This window comes from Rhinolophus ferrumequinum, chromosome 6 (genome assembly GCF_004115265.2).
Source record: "Rhinolophus ferrumequinum isolate MPI-CBG mRhiFer1 chromosome 6, mRhiFer1_v1.p, whole genome shotgun sequence".
NCBI lineage: Eukaryota > Metazoa > Chordata > Mammalia > Chiroptera > Rhinolophidae > Rhinolophus > Rhinolophus ferrumequinum.
The window spans coordinates 91,195,965-91,215,695 of record NC_046289.1 but is presented as its reverse complement, the minus strand read 5'-3'; the positions used below and the strand labels follow the sequence as shown (position 1 = coordinate 91,215,695).

The 19,731-nt window shown below is 36.1% G+C and overlaps 2 protein-coding genes across 5 annotated transcripts in view; one reads left to right on the top strand and one right to left on the bottom strand.

Moving 5' to 3' along the window:
- The first annotated feature begins 876 nt into the window (after positions 1-876).
- Positions 877-14,227, top strand: FKBP3 (FKBP prolyl isomerase 3). Its single transcript, XM_033108206.1, has 7 exons — positions 877-1,036; positions 3,393-3,494; positions 4,110-4,217; positions 10,312-10,447; positions 10,947-11,014; positions 12,616-12,713; positions 13,865-14,227. The coding sequence occupies exons 1-7, from the start codon at positions 929-931 to the stop codon at positions 13,917-13,919; spliced, it is 675 nt and encodes a 224-aa protein (XP_032964097.1). The 5' UTR covers positions 877-928; the 3' UTR covers positions 13,920-14,227.
- Positions 14,228-14,518: 291 nt separating this feature from the next.
- The window catches only part of PRPF39 (pre-mRNA processing factor 39), a 31,419-nt gene continuing 26,206 nt past the window's right edge, over positions 14,519-19,731 (bottom strand). For all 4 annotated transcript variants that reach the window (XM_033108202.1, XM_033108204.1, XM_033108205.1 and 1 more), the window contains 4 exons: positions 19,156-19,340; positions 16,330-16,404; positions 15,504-15,624; positions 14,519-15,253 (listed from right to left, as the gene is read on the bottom strand). In XM_033108202.1, the coding sequence (XP_032964093.1) occupies positions 15,197-15,253; positions 15,504-15,624; positions 16,330-16,404; positions 19,156-19,340 (438 nt within the window). In that variant the 3' untranslated portion in view covers positions 14,519-15,196. The remainder of the gene's footprint in view (positions 15,254-15,503; positions 15,625-16,329; positions 16,405-19,155; positions 19,341-19,731) is intronic.

Genomic DNA, 19,731 nt, shown 5'->3' with positions numbered 1-19,731 from the left:
GGAGTGGCAACCCATTATCTTAATATTTTTATTGTTAAGAGGGAAGTCAATGGTTTGGTCCTGACAGTCGTTGGAACATCCGAGCGTTGTGATGCTCCTTTACATCTTCCTAAGTGTTACGGAGCAGTAAGCGTCGGTGTGGTATTAGTCACTAGTGATAGCTTTCCCAGCTTCTGCACTCCAAACCTGGCGACTTCAAGTAACCTCTGTAAATGTGTCCCCTTATATATTGAGGAAAAGTACACACATATCAACAGATGCCTTGAGCATTAATCATGTCACCCTCATCACCACGCTCAGCCAGCGGCCTCCTGCGTGTAGCTTCGTTACATTGTTTTATTTGGTCAAGTTCCTGCATCTGCTTTTACAGTTTCTCTTGTGTTTGTATTTGGGCAGGGTGGGGGTGGAAGACAGGCTGTATTGTAGTTTCATTTGTGTGAGTTTTAAAACGGAGGTGGGATACGGGTTGTTCTGATGACAAAGACAGCCAATTTAGGTGCGAATTTTTAGTCTAGAACTAAAGAAAATGTCCGAATGCTGTTGTTGTAAATAGATTATTATAGACTTTAAAGGCATAGCAGCCCGTCGGTAAAAAAAAAAAAAAAAAGAAAGAAAGAAATGAGTAACGGCTGGTAAACATCACTAACATCAGAGGTCTCCTCAAAAGGGTTCCAATTCAGAGGACATGACACCTGCCAATCTTCTGAAGTAGTTCGCCAAAGCTACATCCGCTGAGTTTTTACCCGGACTCAACAAAGAAGCCCTCAAAGCACAGCTTTGACGTCACTCAAGGACGCGTCCCAATCACGCCGCGTAGCGCAGTGACCCCACCCCCTCGAGCTCCATGCGGGGTCCACGCCACGCCCCGGGGCGGGGCGATGTCGAACCGAGGCGGGCTGGTTCAGTAAAGCAGAGGCAGTGGGGGAAGATGGCGGCTGCCGTTCCACAGCGGGCCTGGACCGTGGAGCAGCTGCGCAGCGAACAGCTACCCAAGAAGGACATTATCAAGTTTCTACAGGACCACGGTTCAGATTCGGTACCAGAGGCGGCGGGGCGGCGGGGCTGGTGCGGCCGAGGGACGCCTCACCCCCCCCGGAGAAGCCCGTACATTCCGTATTCCTCCGTGCCCCCGCCCTCGTCCTCCTGCGGCCGGTGGCCTGGAAGGCCGGAGAGGCCTCGCGTGCGCTCTGCGGCCACGCTCCCGCCCCTCCGGCCTGCCCTGCTTGGGCGGGTGGAGCAGCTTTACCGGTTGGGGTTCGCAGGCAGCAGTCGCAGAATTAGAACTTCACTGGGGTCCTTGAGTGAGGGTGGAGGCCATGGGGGGGGAAAGGAACCCAAGAAATACTGGCGGCCGAGGCGGGGTGTAGAGGACCCGGGGCTTGGATGAGACCTCTGGAGGGGAGTGCGGGCTGTTAGGGAAATGGGAAAGGATAGGAAGATTCTGTGCGAACGGTGTGTGCGATTTGCTTTTCTCATCAGTTTCTAAATACTGAATATTAACGCGTGTGATTTTTTTCTTAAGCCGTAGATTGCAGTTTAACTTTAAACTAATGGACCTTTATACATGGGGGAGTTAACATGTGCATTTCATGTACAGTGGCCTCCTATTGTTAACAAACAAACCAAAAATCTATTTGGCCTTCTTTATAGATACGCCTTGCATTTTTCATCATAGTCTCCATTTTAATCACCGGTCTGTAGTCACAAGTTATTTTTGTCAGACTTTTTTTCTTTTTTCGGAAATTAAAATGATAGCTCTCAAATTGAACGACTGTACAATTTGTTACGCACGAGCTATCGCCCACTATCGGAAATAGAAGCATCAGTCTGTGTGGTTTCTCTACAATGTTTTTTGCTTAAGGTCTAAACTAGCATTTTGAAATACTGTTTCTGAGCTCCTTTGAGAAGATTGTAGTTTTTCACTTTAAGGGGTCTTGAAAGGGAAATAAAATTGTTCTCCAACTTCCAGCTTCATTCTCCTGAATAATTATTCTGACATCAGCAAATACTTACAGAACATCTACAGCAAGAGCTACGCTCATTGTTTGGGGATAGAAGGATGAAAAAGAAATACCATGCTTCAGGGATATTATTTTATACCATTTTACCATCTTGGTGGAATTATTTTAAGCTAGTTCATATTTCAACTGGAACAATAAATATCATTTAACATGTAATGCCTCGATACTGTGCTTCATTCATCAAATTCTTACAAAACAAATTATCCCAATATGGACTCTAATGTAAAACTGTCCCAGGTGGGACAGTTTCAAGGGATTTGGATATCAAAATATTTTTAAGTGCATATTCTCCGCTTACATACTTCAACCTATATTTGACAGTCACTATTTTATTGATCATAGTATACCAAAGAGATGTTTATATTGTGGACATATTCCTAAAATCTTGCTAAAGAAATCACAAGAATGCCAAAACAACTGATTGCTTCTATTTAATCAAAATAGCCTTATCAGCATTTATCATTTAGAACATTTCTCTAGGACAAGAAGAGTAAAAGCAGAGAAAAATACAACAGTAATAGTGTTAGAAAAACTGCTTTATCAAAAGTTTTAAAGAGTCACAGAACAACAGAGAAAGTAAGAAAATAAGGAATCAAGTAAGGTCCACAAGACAGAGAAGGAAACAGAATAAAACTAAGGAAACAAGTTATTAAAATCCCCATGTTACATGATTTTGAGATGAAGTTACATGATTTTGATTACGTCCTGTTGCCAGTTTAGTCTAACATTTGAGAGAACTGTGATTCTACTGTGGATTATCCTTCCAACAACCCTCTGACCTAGCTGCTGTTACTAATCTTCCACTATGATGTAGAAACTGAGTCTTTAGGAAAGCTTAGTCACTTGTCTAAAATCAGCTAGGATTTTAACCCAGATGGTCTAACTCCACAGCCCATAAACTTAACCATTATGTACAGTGTTGTGTAACAGTACTTCCCAGTCTGCGGAGAATGGGTTATAGATGTGTCAAGATAGCTGTGTCCAACATGGCTGGAGGCTCAGCCAGGGCCAAGGGACATCCTGCCAAGAGCAGCTTTGCCCAGTTACCAAAGTGTCCTTACTGTATAAATGTGCTTTTCTGTGAATACTGTGATGGAAAAAGGATTAATACACACCCTAATATACACCCTTGTGACCCATACGTAATATTACAGTTCCAGTCTTGTAAATCTCACAAATGCCCAATGTCTTTAAATCTTCCAAAAGTCTTTTTTTGTTGTTACCAAGTAGGGTATAAAATACAATGTTTGTTTCATTTTTTCAGTTGTTAGTAGTGTTGAAGACATAATTGCTAATATAAAAGGTCATTTTGTAATTTTAGACCCTTATATGAGGGAAATTATTTTGTCTAACCAGCTTTTTTCTTTATAGTTTCTTGCAGAACATAAGTTATTAGGAAACATTAAAAATGTGGCCAAGACAGCTAACAAGGACCATTTGGTTACAGCCTATAACCATCTTTTTGAAAGTAAGGTGAGGAGTATTTTATTTTATTACCAGAATATCTTTTTAGACACATTATTCCCCAAAATAAGTTTTGAATGCATTTATTTGCAAAATTCAAGTTTTTACACCTGCAGTTTTTCTTAAGTTTAATCATAAATGGACTGGCTGTCAATTCTAGAAAGGGTAATCTGCAGTATAGCAGGATATTTTGATATTTTGAAAGGGACCAGATTTAAAATATTTAAGACGACAAATTCTTAAGGGCACTGAAAAATTGTAACTCTAAGGTAAGTTCCATTATCTGAACACATTAAGTATGTATTTACTATGAAATGGCCATCTTCCACAGAAAAGAATCTTTATTAAGTTGTTTGAATAGTATTCATGTCTTTGAGTCATGCATGGTTTTCGTTTCAGGATTTATATTGTGAGATGGTTTGAGGGTCATAATTTGTTGATTAAAATGCTTAGCATAAGATTTTTCCTTTGTTCTTAGGCAGTTTCCATGGATTTACATTTGAGTTATATGGCCCACATTCATAGTGCAGATGTTCAGTGCATTGAGAGGCTGGAAATCTCCATGTCCCTCCTTGCTTTTAGCCAATCCTGAATGTGATAAACGTTAGAATGTTTTCCTTACAGCGTTTCAAGGGTACTGAAAGTATAAGTAAAGTGTCCGAGCAGGTGAAAAATGTGAAGCTTAATGAAGATAAACCCAAAGAAACCAAGTCTGAAGAGACTCTGGATGAGGTTTGTATAGAATATTGTCTTATTTAATTCTCAGAATTTGAGAAAAGTATTTGCTTTGCAGCACTGATTCCTCATAGTAAGGGGTGGTTAAGGGTGGCCACTTCCAGTGAGCTAAACACTGATTTGGAGTGTATCTCCCTTAAGTCTACTGAATCGGGGGGAAAAGCCTAAGGTGGGGGTGGGAGAGGCGAAAACCAGAGCTTTACAGTTAGGAAGACTTTCCTGTGAGATACCTCTAGCTTTGTATTTTATATTGCCTCTATGTCTGGCCAGAACTTCTGAGCTTTCAAAGCTATTTTTAGGTCCTGATTTTATAGCCAAGTTGGACTGAGTGTGAAAGAAGCTTCATTTTGATTATTTTTAGCTTTTTCAAATGTACATGGTGTCCTTGGCAATAAAAATAGTTAGTCCAGGCCTGGCTATAGAGTGTGGGTTCATTTGTCTCATCTTTCCCAAACCAGGTTTTATATTTTGTTACAAAGGTTTGAAGAACTAGGTAACACCACTTCTGCAAATGGACAGCCTTCATAGAGCTAAGGATAGCTCTTAGAACAGCCTCAGTAGAACTGAATTGATTATAATCTTGCGCCTTTGATAAGATCTTGCTAACTAAGCTCATTCATTCCCAGCAGTCTCAGTTTCAGTGATGATAATCTAATAATATTAATTCTTATAAAGAGGTGGCCTATTGATAAGGTATAGCATTTGGGTATTTGTGAAAAAAGTATAAGATCAGATATAGAACTATAAATGTTTATATGACTAAAGCTAGTTAATGTGCATGATCTTTTCCTCTTGGTTGAAAAGCACGTATGTTTATGGGTATCTAAACACAATAAAGCAATTTTGAGGTTTATCACAACTATATTATTTGATAAATATACCGTGTAAATATTGAGCAGCTAATAAGGTAAATAGAGGTATACTAATTACTATAAGGGTTGCAAACGCAATCGGCAACATAGTTTACCTTCAAGAGAAATAGAATAAGGGAGGTCTGAGGCAGCAGATAGTATATCACTAAGGTTAATAAAAAGTTACAAATAAAAGTAAAAGGCTGTAAGGGCTGGAGACTTTCTAAAGATGTCTTGTGAGGGTCGCGAACTATATCCTATGTTTAAGGCCTCTTTTCATTACATTGAACTGGCCAGCCTGAGCCCAGTTAGGTGCTCTTATGTCTTCCTAGCGCCTGGATTCCATAGCCTCTGGGCCAATACTTTGCTGATTCCTGCTGTCTGCTTTCTCTGTTCGGGCTTTGGGACTGCAGAGCAAGCACTGTGAAGAAAAATAATCACAAAACTGTGTATTGGGCTTGGTATAAATTCATGCCTAATATCAGTGAAGCGTTTTCTAGTTGTCCTGCTACTCGGCATCTTTTATACTTTCCCTTGTTCAATTCCACATCACATTGCCCATAGAAACTACTTGATGCTTTCTCATAAATTCTTAGTCCTCTTATTCCTTATGATATCCTCCTGTGTTCTGTTACCAAAATGTGAACAGATATAGTTGTAACCATTCTCTTCTTCCCAGTGGAAAAGGTCTCTGAATCTTTGGCTTTTTCATTCTCATGTCTCCCTTAGGCCATATTTCTTGAGTAATAGGAACAGTTATGTAATACATTCTCATGTTTGAGATGCTCTCAAACATCTCCCTTCTTTTTCAAATCTTTATTCCTTTTTGGTTCTCAAGCATTTCAAGCCCTCAGACCTGAGTGTTGGAAAAGTCACTCATCTCCTACCTTCATTCTTTCTTCATCCATTCAGCCCCAAAATGGCTGTTCTAGTAAGCTTTCTAAAATAACATTTCCTAAACCACACTCTGTTCAAAAATCTTCGGTAACTCTGTACTGTCTGGAACTGCACTGTCCCAAATGTGGCTACTAGTAACCATATGTGGCTACTGAGCACTTTGTAGCTACTCTGAATTGAAATGGGCTTTCAGAATAAAATATGCATTCAATTTCAAAGGCTTAGTATGATTTTTTTAAAGGAATATAAAATATCTCCATATTTTTTATATTGATTGCATGTTGAAATGACATTTTAAATGTGTTGGGTTAGTGTGGCAACTTGACAACCTAAAATTACATTTGTGACTCGCATTGTATTTCTGCTGGACAACATTCTTAATATTCAGTCTTCAATACCTGGCCCTGCTCAGCATCAGATTTACTACTTCTATAGAAATATTGTTCTCCGGCCATAAATGTCTGCTCATTATCTACAATACAGAACTGCCCTTTCCCACTTTCAGACTTATTCCTTGTTGGGTGTGTCTTTCTCTTAACTTCCCCCACTGTCAGTTCGGTTCCCGCTTTAAGACACAGGTCATAAGCTCATTGCTTCCTCTTGATGTTTTCACCATCCCAGATTTCTATACTTAACTGCATAAATTCTGGTAGCACATGGTACCTATATCATTTCTCTCTACCTGATTTTAACGTAAAGAACCTTGCGTAATAGCTCTTACTAGGTTTTCAATAAATCAGTCATAGCCAAGATATTTATTCTCTATTATGTATTAAATAGTGTTGAGGAAAGTTTTCAAGTATGAATAAATATTGGACAAGAGAGAAAGTGTAAGTTGAGGCAGGAACTCACTCAGCAGTCAGAAATGACCATGTCGGTGCTCAAGCCAGAAACTTGAGATTCAGTCCTTAGAACTCCTTCATATTTAATCACCAAGCTCTGTTGATTCTGCATACATGTATATCAAAATGCTTCATCTTTTGTTATCGCCACTGTTGGCACCCTCCTGTAAGCCAAGACTACTCTATTAACCTCTTCCTAACAAGTGTCCTCACTTCCACTTTGATTCTCTATCCATTACTCACACTGGGTCACAGTAATCTTTTAAAAACACTAATCTGATTCTGTAACTTCTGTTCAAAACTCTTAATTGGCTGCTCAATGACCTGAAGATAAAAACCCAGATATTTAATATGTGCTACATGGCTTTCCTGCCTCATCTCATACCATTCTCTCCTTCCTTCCTCCCTATTTCCATGCTCTTCCCTGCTATGAAAATGCTATTCTCTGTTCTAAACCTTCCCAATTATCACCTGAGTAACCTTCTTATCTTCATAAAATTTAAACATTGCTTCAGAGAAACCTCTCCCACCCTATAGCCTCTACTGGGTTAGGTCACTGTGTCATTCCCACCTTAGCATCACGTGCGTCCTCCACAGTCTCACAATATATGTAATTATACCCATGCCTATATCCTCTGCTAGAGAGAGGACCACGACCAGGTCTGCTCGCCTGTTACCTCCAGTTTCCAACACACAGAACATGCTCAAATATTTCTTGAGTAATAGGAACAGTTATGTAATACATTCTCATTTTTAGAGGCTATGATGTGCAATAGTTAATTGCAATTGAATGATGACACTCAAAGTTCCTTTATCTTGGGGACCAGAAGTGCCTAGATCAGACCCAGTCTTGGGAATATAGTCATTTCATCACTTTGGACCAAGAAATTGCTGCAAAGTCAGGAAATGACCTAAAAGCCAGGTTCATTCAGGCACATGACTCCAGGATAGCCTTGAACTGATGTTACCTCTCACCATGAACCAGATTTTTTCAGTGAAACCTAGCGTCAGATCAAATAACTAGAGCAGTGTTTCTCAAAGTGTGTTATACAGGTACCAGACGTTGCGGGTGGTTTTCCGGCGTCATCAAAGCGTGTATGTCGCATCTCCTACTTGAAGATTCACAGTGTGTTAGCTAATGAGAACTCTGAGAAGTCGTGAAGAATAGAGGCTATTTAACCTAGTGTTTCCCAAACTGCATTACATCAGACCCCTTTTCTAACAGTGTTAACAACGCCAAGGAATGAATGATCCATAAAACACTGAAACACTGAATGGAAGCTGTCAGTGGGCAGTTTGGCACCTTTACCATTAAGACTGAACCATAACCACCAACTTAATGTGTTTGCATTATTCTAGGACCTCTAATGTAGTATCACAACATGCCCAAGCCACTTGGGACAACAAATGGGAAAACAGTGGAATGACATAAAGATTTAAAATGTGGTCATTGTTCACTAACCATACCTTATCCATTCAAATAATTATATGCAATTTCTTAATGATGTGTTAAAACATTCTGATATTCTCACATAATAAACATACATCGTCATTCTCATTTTGTGGCTATTAAATTTTTTAATTAAAATTATTTTCAAATTTGGGATAGATTTTTGTCATCAACTATAATTTTTTTTAAAACCATTTATTTTTCTGATAAAAGTAACATGCTATTTTTAAAATAGAAAAGGATAGAGAACACATTATATAATTACAATACCTAAAAATGAACATGTTTAACACTCCAGAATGATTTTCTATGCGTATATTTATTTAGTAGAGATTTTACTGTAATTAGACCTTTCTATTGATTTTTCACTTACTGTTACAAGTTTTCTGCATTATTAAAAATGGTATTATATTGCCATAAAATGTGTGTTTATTTGGCCATTATGGATAATAATGCATTGGAGAACTTCATAAAGATTTTTTCCTAAGTTTCAAATTACTTCTTGAGCATATATTTGTATAAATATCACACTTTCAACATCTTTAAATTGCACTCCAAAGAGATGACGCCAATCTACACTGCTACCAGTAGACACCTGACCATTTATAGTATTTCTTGGTAAAACAAGCTTGCAATGGGAGTGTCAGGGAGGAAATTACTGTTTACTTTTATAATGCAAATTGTATTCAAGCTGTAGATGTGACTCTTGATTTAGGGAGGCAGGCTAACTTTAGTTGAAAGTGCTAGTCCTTACTCTGCATTGGATGGGGCTTTATACCCTATCCAGGCCTTACTTTGATGGGGAGAAGACTGCCAGGCTACAGAGCGTTAAATGAATTGACACCGAAAATGACTAAATGAAATGACACAGAAAATGACTTGTCTAATACCTGACATTCCATATGTGCCTGAGAGGAGGTAAAGTGGTGAGCATGGGCTTTATATCTAAGCTGACTCATTTCCAGTCCTACTCAGTCACTTAGGAGCAGTAGGACCGTAAGTTCCTTATGTTTTCTTATCTGTAAAATAGGGATAACATTGCCTACCTCACAAAATAATGACAAAAGTTAATTGATGTAAAACATTTGGAATAGTGCCTGGCACAGAGAGAGTGCTCAGTACACATTAACTATTTTAACTATTAACATCAATATTATCATTATCACTGTTATTTGCAATATTTTGGTATAGTTGAAAGAACAGGGGCTTTGGATTCAGACAATCCCAAGTCCATATTCATTTTCTACTACTCATTAGCTCTGCTGCATAAATTCCCTGAACCTCAGTCTCATCTGCAAAAATGCAAGTAGGTGACACCTTTAGAGGATTGTCAGGATTAAGAGATTGTCAGGATTAAGGAAGATGTTTAATATCTTCCTTTCCCATTATTAAGTGTTCTCTACTGTAAAATTCTATATATCCTTAAGTTTGACTAAGAAATTGCTTTCCTCACAATATATAAAATCACCATTAATTAGATTAGCCTTTAGCTTTAAAAAAAAAGACCCAAATCTGCTTTGTTCTAGGAAATATGCTTGTTAATGGTAATTTCTATAGATAATCCCATTCATTGTGTGAACTTATTTTCTAGTTCATGAACAGGCACAACATTATTCCTTCTAATTGGATATAATAAAAATAGTAATATCAATTATTGGTACTAAAACCACTCAAATCTTTGAAAATGTCACAGTGCTTTATTTAATGCTTTATGATTTTATAGGAATTAAGTAGTAATGATATTTCTAACCTTGGAAATAACTTGATTCATTTTATGGTTTCTTGGACAATTAACAGAATCTTGCCAAAAGAACATTGGTTTCCAAAGAAGCTGGAGGTTTTAAAAATTAAATTATAGATATCCTAGTTACTAATAGTCTCATCGCAGACTTGAAATGAGACTTTTTTTAACTCAGAGGTGAACCAGAGCCAAAATAGTTTGTTACTAAACCTGTAAAAGAAACTCTCCAACCAGATTTAGGTCACAGTTGTCATCCTTCTAAAAGGAGGACATGAGTGAATAACTCTGTGTGTGTTGTCTTTGTCTTTAGGGTCCACCAAAATACACAAAATCTGTTCTTAAAAAAGGGGATAAAACCAACTACCCCAAAAAGGGAGATGTTGTTCACTGCTGGTATACAGGAACACTACAGGATGGAACTGTTTTTGATACCAATATTCAAACGAGTAAGTTTAAATGTAATCTTATCATTTTGGCTTTAAAGCATTCCAAAATATCTAGATGAATGATTGGCAGCACCTTTTTATTGGCTGTCACTTTTTTCTGGAAGTCTTTTTGCACCTTTGATGAACTTGGAAGAGGTCTTCAGTTCACTGCTTACTGGCTGGGTAAATTAAGACCTTTTGGCCATTGAAAAGCAAAACATAAGGAAGCTTAGTCTAAACTTGGTTGATGTACCAAAGCAAAGCTTTGGTATATTAATATAGAAGGCAGGATAGTGTGCTGTTTAAGTGGAGTAAATATAGGCCCTTCCCCTTGCTCCCATGTAGACCATAATGGTTTTTACATCAAAAGTTTTGATAAATTACCTGGTTTTCTGAATTTTTGTTTCTTTTCAAATGCATGGCATGATAAATTCTGAAATCACTTTAAAGACTTAAATTCCTATGTTTTCCCATTGGAACTTAATCTCATCATTAATTATAAGGAAAATTTGTTTTACAGGTTCAAAGAAGAAGAAAAATGCCAAGCCTTTAAGTTTTAAAGTTGGAATAGGCAAAGTTATCAGAGGAGTAAGTAAAAAATGGCAATAAATCGATAGAGATTCTGGCACATGCTACTTGTGGCATGGTGCCATAAAGAATTAGGGCTGGGGATATGAGGAAAACAATGTTTGATGTCTGACAGATCAGCACTGTCATCACTAACTGATCGATCTGGCACAAGTTAAGGTCTCTGGGTCTTGGTTTCCCCGTCTCTTAAAATAAGGACAGCACAGCCTACCTCAAGGCTGTTAAAAGATTAAATGAACATAACTAAAAGCATGTAGTATGTCAGACTCAAATATTTCCTTCCACCCTACCCTTTATTTTTTTCATCAAGTCTTAGAATGTTTGGCTTTTTAAATGTCTTTAAAATTCTTGTAAGATGTTACATAGCTATTGTACCACTTGTGCATGATCGAGAAAGGTGAAATACCTACTCTACTGAAGTACTGATAAAAGCAAGTTTGTTCTGTAGCCTTCTCACCTCTCACAACCTAAGCTCAAAACCAGAAAATCTTTCAAACATAAGCATGTCTTTACCCACTTTTACTTATGAGAGGTTAACAGAAGGAAATTGAGAAAACAGAGTTGGGCTTCAGCTGTATTGACCACTGCAGTGTACAAAAGGAGATAAAAGAGCAAGGCCGATTATCAGCTTCCCTGGATTGGGTTGTCAGGCTGGGGCCCCATTTAAATTGTCTTTACTCGGGACATCAAACATTAATAACTGAAACGCACGTTTAAATGCAGTTATGAGAACCCTCACTGTTACTCTTTGTACTGTGGGTAAGTCCTAAAATATGGTTCAATCATATCCAGAACCCAAAATAGAATATAAAATATCTTGAAACTGAAGGTTTAATTAAAAGTAACCTTAACTGCTACCTGATTTACACCAAGTTGATAGCAACTATGTATCAACTATGAGCTCTTTTTCTATAACTAATTTGCTTACTGGTAAATTTCTTGTAATTAACCATATTCTTAATTTCCAGTATGTGACAGATATATCTGTATCCCTTGAACTTTATGTGATTGTTACTTTTCAACAGAGTGTATATTAGTATTACATTATATATCCTTGCACCATGTTGATTTAACTGTTTTTGGTAACTGTTTTTAAGGATCCAAATTTGGACAAAATGGAGGTGGTAACCCAGAAACATCTGTTGTTTCTTTGAATAGTTTTACTTTCTGCAAAAGATCTTAATGTTCTAACAGGTAGTTTATGTACTATAATGACTCCACTATTACAATTTGGTTAAAATATTTTTAGAGTACTTACTAATTTATCCCTATAAAAATAAATTCAGAAGGTTGCCTTGATAGCAAAGCATAGCAAAATTTTTATGATACTGCTTATACACTGGTTTCCGTAAGTATGGCATGTTAGTTTACAAAAGTACTTTCACATTATATCATTTGAGTATTATACTAAAACATAGTTTAATGTATCTTTTTTTTTTCTATTGAAATAAAGGACAGTAATTTGGGGACTCATCCAACGATATTATCTTAGAACATAATGAAATCTAGTTATAGATTTTATTATATAATTTTGGCTTCTGGTTTTGGATGTATTTTTTTGCAAAATATCATTAGCTTTGATTTTATCGTCTTGCCTTTAGTGGGATGAAGCACTCTTGACAATGAGTAAAGGAGAAAAGGCTCGACTAGAGATTGAACCAGAATGGGCTTATGGAAAGAAAGGACAGCCTGATGCCAAGTATCCTTTTTTTCCTTTGTAATTAAAGAAAAATCACTAAGAAATACCACCTGAAGGTCTGAAAGCTGCTGTCTAGGTTAATGTCCAGGTTAGGAATCCTGTCCAGACCAGTCTTCTTGACTTAGATGCTTTTGTTCTAAGTATTCACACTTGAACTAGAATCTACCATTTTTTCCCTCTTATTCAAGCTCTTAATTTTCAAGACTTAAGCTGTGAGGTTTTAAGTTTTCGTCTTTGAAAGGCAATTGTTCATATCCGAAAAGTTTACTTCAAGGAGTTAAGATGCCCAATACAAACAACTATAGCAAACTGAGGATGCTATAGCTCATGGTAATTTTAAGCTACAGTATAATTATAAATAAGTACTCAATGCTAACAAATGGACCAACACATGTTGGGGATTACCAGTTGTGAAATGAAGACCAGAGGTCCACCATACTGTGTGCGTTTGTGATTCCTACTGATGACAATACTTTTCCGATAGGCCCAGTTTGTGAACAACAAAGCAAAAAGACCCATGATTCTAGACCATTCTGACCAGAACATTCCAAAAGCTAAGTGGGAAGGTATTTTTTTCTCTTGTTGGTTCCATTCCTATTGGACTAGTTGGACCAGGTGGAGTAAGTTTGAAAAAAAATTTTTTTGGAAGTTCTCTCTAGTCTTATCAGTTAAAATTATTTTGGAATACAATAGTCTCTTCTGAGCCTATCAAAATCAGATGGCCAACTGCAGCTCCCTCTTGTGTGAAGAATCCCACTCTTCTCTAAACTCAGCATCTTAAAATACACAGCAAGTAGCAGGTACTACCTCATATGAACTTTGATTTAATATATGCCCAGCTATATTGAAATCACGTTTTTTCTTTTGTTTTTTGAGTACTGAGTAGCAGTCTTCATTAAGTGGTAGCTAATTTGGGAGTACCAGTGAGGCGTGCAGGTCAGGGAAGGAAGATCCTAGTCCAGACTAAACTTAGCCTGCCTCTATTGTGAACCACTAAGCCAGTATGTATTCGCCTATAAACCAACTATAAAGCCCTTCTCTTTGGAGTTAATTACCAATATCCAGTATACATACTTCTAATTTTAGACCAGGGTTACTGAGAGTGAGGGGAGAAGCAATTTTTATTATGTTTACCTTGACTTCTTCAACAGAATTCCACCAAATGCAAAACTCATTTTTGAAGTGGAATTAGTGGATATTGATTGAAATAGCAATGCTTCAGATTTAAAGACATCAGCAATGGCCTTGAAGAAGCTTATGTAAATAATTACACCTGGTTACTATTGTAAGGGAAAAGTCAACTGAAAAATTCAAGGAGTTAAGTTAGAACTTGTTTACTTGATCCCCCAACTTTTAAAAAATATAATCCGTTATAAATCCCTGAAGTTTAAAATATTTTACTACAGCTGTGTAAAATACTGGTTAAGGAGAACTCATTTTCCTTTTACCTCATGTTGTAAACTAAAAGGCTCAATAAAAATTTACCCAGCACCTTGATTTGTTTCGTGTTGATATATTAATGTTCTGATTAGGTTAACCAGGGCTAAGACTTCATCCAACCAGGGAGTAACTGGAAAATTGGACACTGCCAAGGACAACTCATCTTAAAATCTTTCAATATTCTAGTGTAGTGAGAAGGCAGAAGCACAGAGATTGAGAGGAATCAAAAAGCTTTTAAAAAGACTAAGAAATTTTAGCAAGAAGATAATAGCTGAATTCAAGAAAAGCATACTTCAAAACCAATGAACCACAACTAATGGTGAGTACAAAGTTAGGTAATGCTCGAAATAAATTCATAACAATTAGCAGATGAGTCTTCAATTTTATTACAAAAATGAAGATGATCGGTTTGATCAAAATGAAAGTTTGCTCACAAGTTTACATGACTATTCTAAATACAAAGTCTCCCAAAACAACATACTTTTATAAGATTTTCATTTTTTAAAGGGATGCAAACATACATTTTCTGATTTATAATTACTCTATCCCAAGACATAGTATTTTAATAGTGTATCTTTTCTGCAGTTAGATCGAAATTCACAAGGATAATTTAAACACACAGACAAAACCTCCTCAGCAAAGGTTAAAAATCCTTTTTTTTTTACAGGAGGTAAATCCTTAAACCAGCCCTTACATATTTTCAGAATCTGGTACTACACTGACATTATTTTCAGTCAGTTTTTTTCCTACCTTTAAGGCTACAAAAACTCGGTTGCAAATGCATTGCAAAAGAATTCTAGACCACTTAATGCAAAAATCAAAAAAATAGTTCTCCAATAAAAAGTAAATTTTATAAATGGTAGGAAAGAGTTTCTGTGGTAAGCTACTAAGTGACATTTTGCCCTATTACTAAACAAATCATGTTATACAGAAACAGGGAAGACAACTTATCAAATACAACAAGCTTATGCTATGTTTACATCCCTCATTAAAAAAAAATAATTTCATACTCTTCACACACTCCTGATATTTACACTTTCCCATCAAGTTGGAGGGGGCGGATAATACTGTCCATAATTCCAAGGATTCTGGTAATTGTACTGAAAGGAAAAAACAAATATGTTAGCATACTTGAACTATGGCTGTGTTCCATATATAAAAAATAAAGTATGTGTAAGAAAATAGGCATGTGTTCACTGGTGAAATTCCAAGACTTAACCACAAAAAAAAACAATGTATTATACAATCTGGAACAAAAGCAAAGAGTTGCTTTTCCTTAAAAAAAAAAAAAAAGACTTGTTTTTCTATCTAATAACATCTATGAACAAAAAATCAATTATGTGAACTCACTTGATACCAAGCACTATAGTTATATGCTGCTTGATTTGCCTGTAAATCACCATCAATCATTTGTGTAGATGATGAAGTTGTGTCTTCTGTGTGTGCTTTCTTTTCCTCTGGTTCTTCTGATCTAAATAAAAGATCAAATGGAAACTTTCAAAACTACAGATAAGTACTTTCACAAATAGATGAATGTTACCTGTGTACATTTGTTTTACCACTCCATACAATTTTTTTCAAGTCATGAAAATAAAGTATCTAAATTACCAGAACATAAAGGTAACATTTTTTTAAATTTATTGGGGTGACAATTGTTAGTAAAATTACATAGATTTCAGGTGTACAATTCTGTATTACATCATCTATAAATCCCATTGTGTGTTCACCACCCAGAGTCAGTTCTTCCATCACCATATATTTGATCCCCCTTTACCCTCATCTCCCACCCCCTTTTCCCCCTTTCCCTCTCGTAACCACTAAACTATTGTCTGTCTATGAGTTTTTGTTTCTCATTTGTCTTGTTCTTTTGTTATTGGTTTATATACCACATTATCAGTGAAATCATATGGTTCTCTGCTTTTTCTGTCTGACTTATTTCGCTTAGCATTATACTCAAGATCCATCCATGTTGTCACAAATGTTCCTATATCATCTTTTCTTACAGCCGAATAGTATTCCATTGTGTATATATACCACAACTTCTTTATCCATTCATCTATCGAAGGACATTTTGGTTGATCAAGGTAACATTTAAAAATAATTGTCTTTAAAGGCATTTCCACAATGAAATGTCTTCTTTTAAGGATCCCTTCCTGATTTGAACAAAGTTACATACCCATTTTCCGCTTTCCTTTTTAAAGAATCCTGCTCTTTTAGGAGTGTTTGATGTTCATCATAAGCGTTCAGAAGCCTGAGAGGGAAGGGAAAAAAATCCACTGGAATTTACAAAAACCAAACTATTAAATTTTTTAAGTTTTTATTTCTACTTAGGAAAACAAAAGTATGTTTCATTGAACATCATTTGACTTCCTTTTTAAGGAGCCAGCAAGCAAACCTGCCCCCCAGCTACTCTTTCTGATTTTATTCCCTTTGGAAAACCACTGCCCTGCACTTTCCTTCTTGGTTCATGTCTTCAAATGGGGCTTCAAGGATACAGGCCTGGATAATTAATTACATTATACCCCTGACCAATGATTGGTTTAAAGGTGAAGATAGGACCCAAACCAGGACATTTAATAAATCCCAGGAGTTTTGACTGAGCTACTCGAAAAGTGCCTGTTCTCCACACTATAGTTGGCTAACACTGACGGGAATGCTGGCCCAGAGTTACCTATGTTTATCATTTCTAACACATGGGGAGAACCTACTTTAGAAGCCATGAGAGCGAAGACATTGACCTTGATGATGTTTTTGTCCAGTGCAATCATGAGTCCTGACAATTCTACAATCTGTAAACTTTTGAAATCTAACTTCATAATGCTATTGAAGACACCTACCACCAGTTAGGAAAAGTGTATTTAAAATTTGGCCAAGTGATAAACTGAATTAATACTAATATAAAACTATAGTATAATTGGTTATCATTAATTAAAAAGATAAGTTTTAATAAAATTCTGATGTAACATATGTAACTTATATGGAACCCAGAACTTCGTAAACAATGTCATTTGAATCAAACTCTTGACTTTAAAAACATAATGATTTTGTCTTCCTTTTGTCATTTTCTGAAATATTTTTTATAAAGACAAGGACGGCCTCATTTTTTAAAGAAATCATAAATCAGAACATTTCTGTAGAAATGACCTTGATACTTTAATATATATGCACAACTTCTTTGGGCACCTTGTATATATACACATTTAATAACATTTATAAGTAACATTGGTCCTCAAATGTTCTGGGAGCTATAAAATTGTTAATACCAGTAATCTCAGGTTGAGTATCAAGCATTTTATATGTACTCATTTCCTTAAGGCCTTTAACAACCTGTGGGCAAGGTAATAACAGACTGAATCTTTACGTGATAAATTTTGAAAACAGGAATACACAAACCAGTGAGAGACCTAGGATTTAAACCTATACTTGTTGACTTCAACATTGATTCTTACCAATTCATTATACTGCTACCTAAATTTCTAAGTGGCTCATTTATTTTTCATACCATTCCTTTTTTTAATTTCAACTACAACATACTACCCTCCCTTCCTTAACTGTATTTGCAAGGGCCTAACTGGCATCTTTGTATTGAACCTCTGATTTGTCAGCATATTACTGCCAAATTAACATATGTCATTTAATCTCCATCAGAACTCTAATAGCTTCTTACTGTCAACTGCATGTTCTCTGAACTCAGTCTAGCTGTGAGGCATCGCACAATCAACATAACTTCCACTACTTCAGAAAACTGTCTAATCAAGCAGATGTTGCTTTCATATGAACTTTAACTTGCTTCTATATTTTATCCTCTTAGCTTATCACAATCCTGTAGTTAACTAAATGAAGCCCCACTTCCTCTATGAAAGATGACGAATCCATTCTGATCCATAGCTTTAAGTTATATGCTTCCTCATATGTTATTTCCTCTGAGCACCATGCCAACTAGACTAAAAGCTAGAATTACACATCCCATTTCCTTTGTATACTCTCTCCAGTGCAAAACAAACAGAAGACACTAAATACACAAGACATGAGGTGGTTAAGAGCACAGACTTTGAAGCAGGTTCTAATCCCAGCTGAACAATGAATAATAGTTAAGTGACTTCGGAAAAAATGCCTAATCTCTCTTTAATCCTCTCTTCACCTAACGTGCCTATAAGTCCTCATTAGACTGTTACGTATTTTACATTGGATAATTCATATAAAATATATAAAGTCAAGCATATACATACAATTGTATTAAAATGTAACTTATGTTAAATGCTTTAACTAAAATTTTACTCAACCATCAAAAACGTACACGCACATAAATACACACAGACACACAAATAATTCTTATTTTATGAACAGCTATTTCAATGGAAAACACTCTAAGTTAGAATAAGTAGAGAAGGTACATGCCTAATAAGAACTGGATATTTCCTTACTAAAATAGAATTGCAGCAACACTCTAATCAATTTCTACTCTTCTATTTTGCAAATTTAAATCTTAAACCTGTCCTTTTCCCAAATCCCCTAGAGTGGACCATTCTACACCCTCAACTTCCAGCGTTTAACAATGCACAAGCGTGAGGCCATCAGGCATCATCTGTAGAACCACATCCCGACTGTCTTCCAGTCTGAGATAAAAGGGCATGCCGACCCCAAGTGAACCCCATCCACCTTTCAGGGCCTATATACTAAATGTATCTGTTTTCCAGAGTTCAATTCTTGACCCATTTCCTTTTTCATAGGATTGCTGCTTCCTGCCTTCTTTCATCTACTGATTGTTTAAATTACCATGCTAAAATTTTGAAAACAGTTTTGAAAGAACAAACCATATGTCCTGTTAAGCACCTACACATGTACAGAACTGAATTTACCCCACATATACCCGAGGAAAAAGTAACCTAGGCAAACATTTTAAATTTAATAATATTTTCATTTGTACTAATCATCAAATTCCCATCCAGAATTATCAATGCTCATTTACTACTCAAATAGAAATATATAATTAAGATCTTACTTATTAACATCTGAACCAAAATCTTCAAGAAATTCCACTTTTCTCTGAGAAAACGTAATTCTCATTTTAATAGGTAATGAACCATGTATAGCTTTGTCAAAACAACTTAGAATATTTTCTTCATTTTGTTTGAGGTCACCACTATATTCCATTTCAAGTAAATTGAGGTATAACTTTGTGTTCTCCTGTGTAAAAAGTAGTATCAATTAATTATTTGTTCTAAGATATTTTAATTAGACCACAGATAATTTAAAATGCCCTAATTTTTATATCTCAATTTAAAAAATTCAATATTTAAAATTGTATTAAGATGTAACCCATGTTAAATGTTTCCAGCATACATTGAAATGGGTAAAAACTAATTAGCACATTGCTAGGAAGTGACATCATCCTAGTATTTCCTACACAATATAAAAATGTTCAGTGCCAAAAAATTAAAGCCCTATGGTCCTAACTTGGGTTTAATGTGGCTTGACCTACCATGACAAATATACAGCATAAAAAAATTATCTCTACAGTTCCCAATAGTTTAAATCTTTATAACTGTCGATAATTATCTTACACTGCAGATGGAAG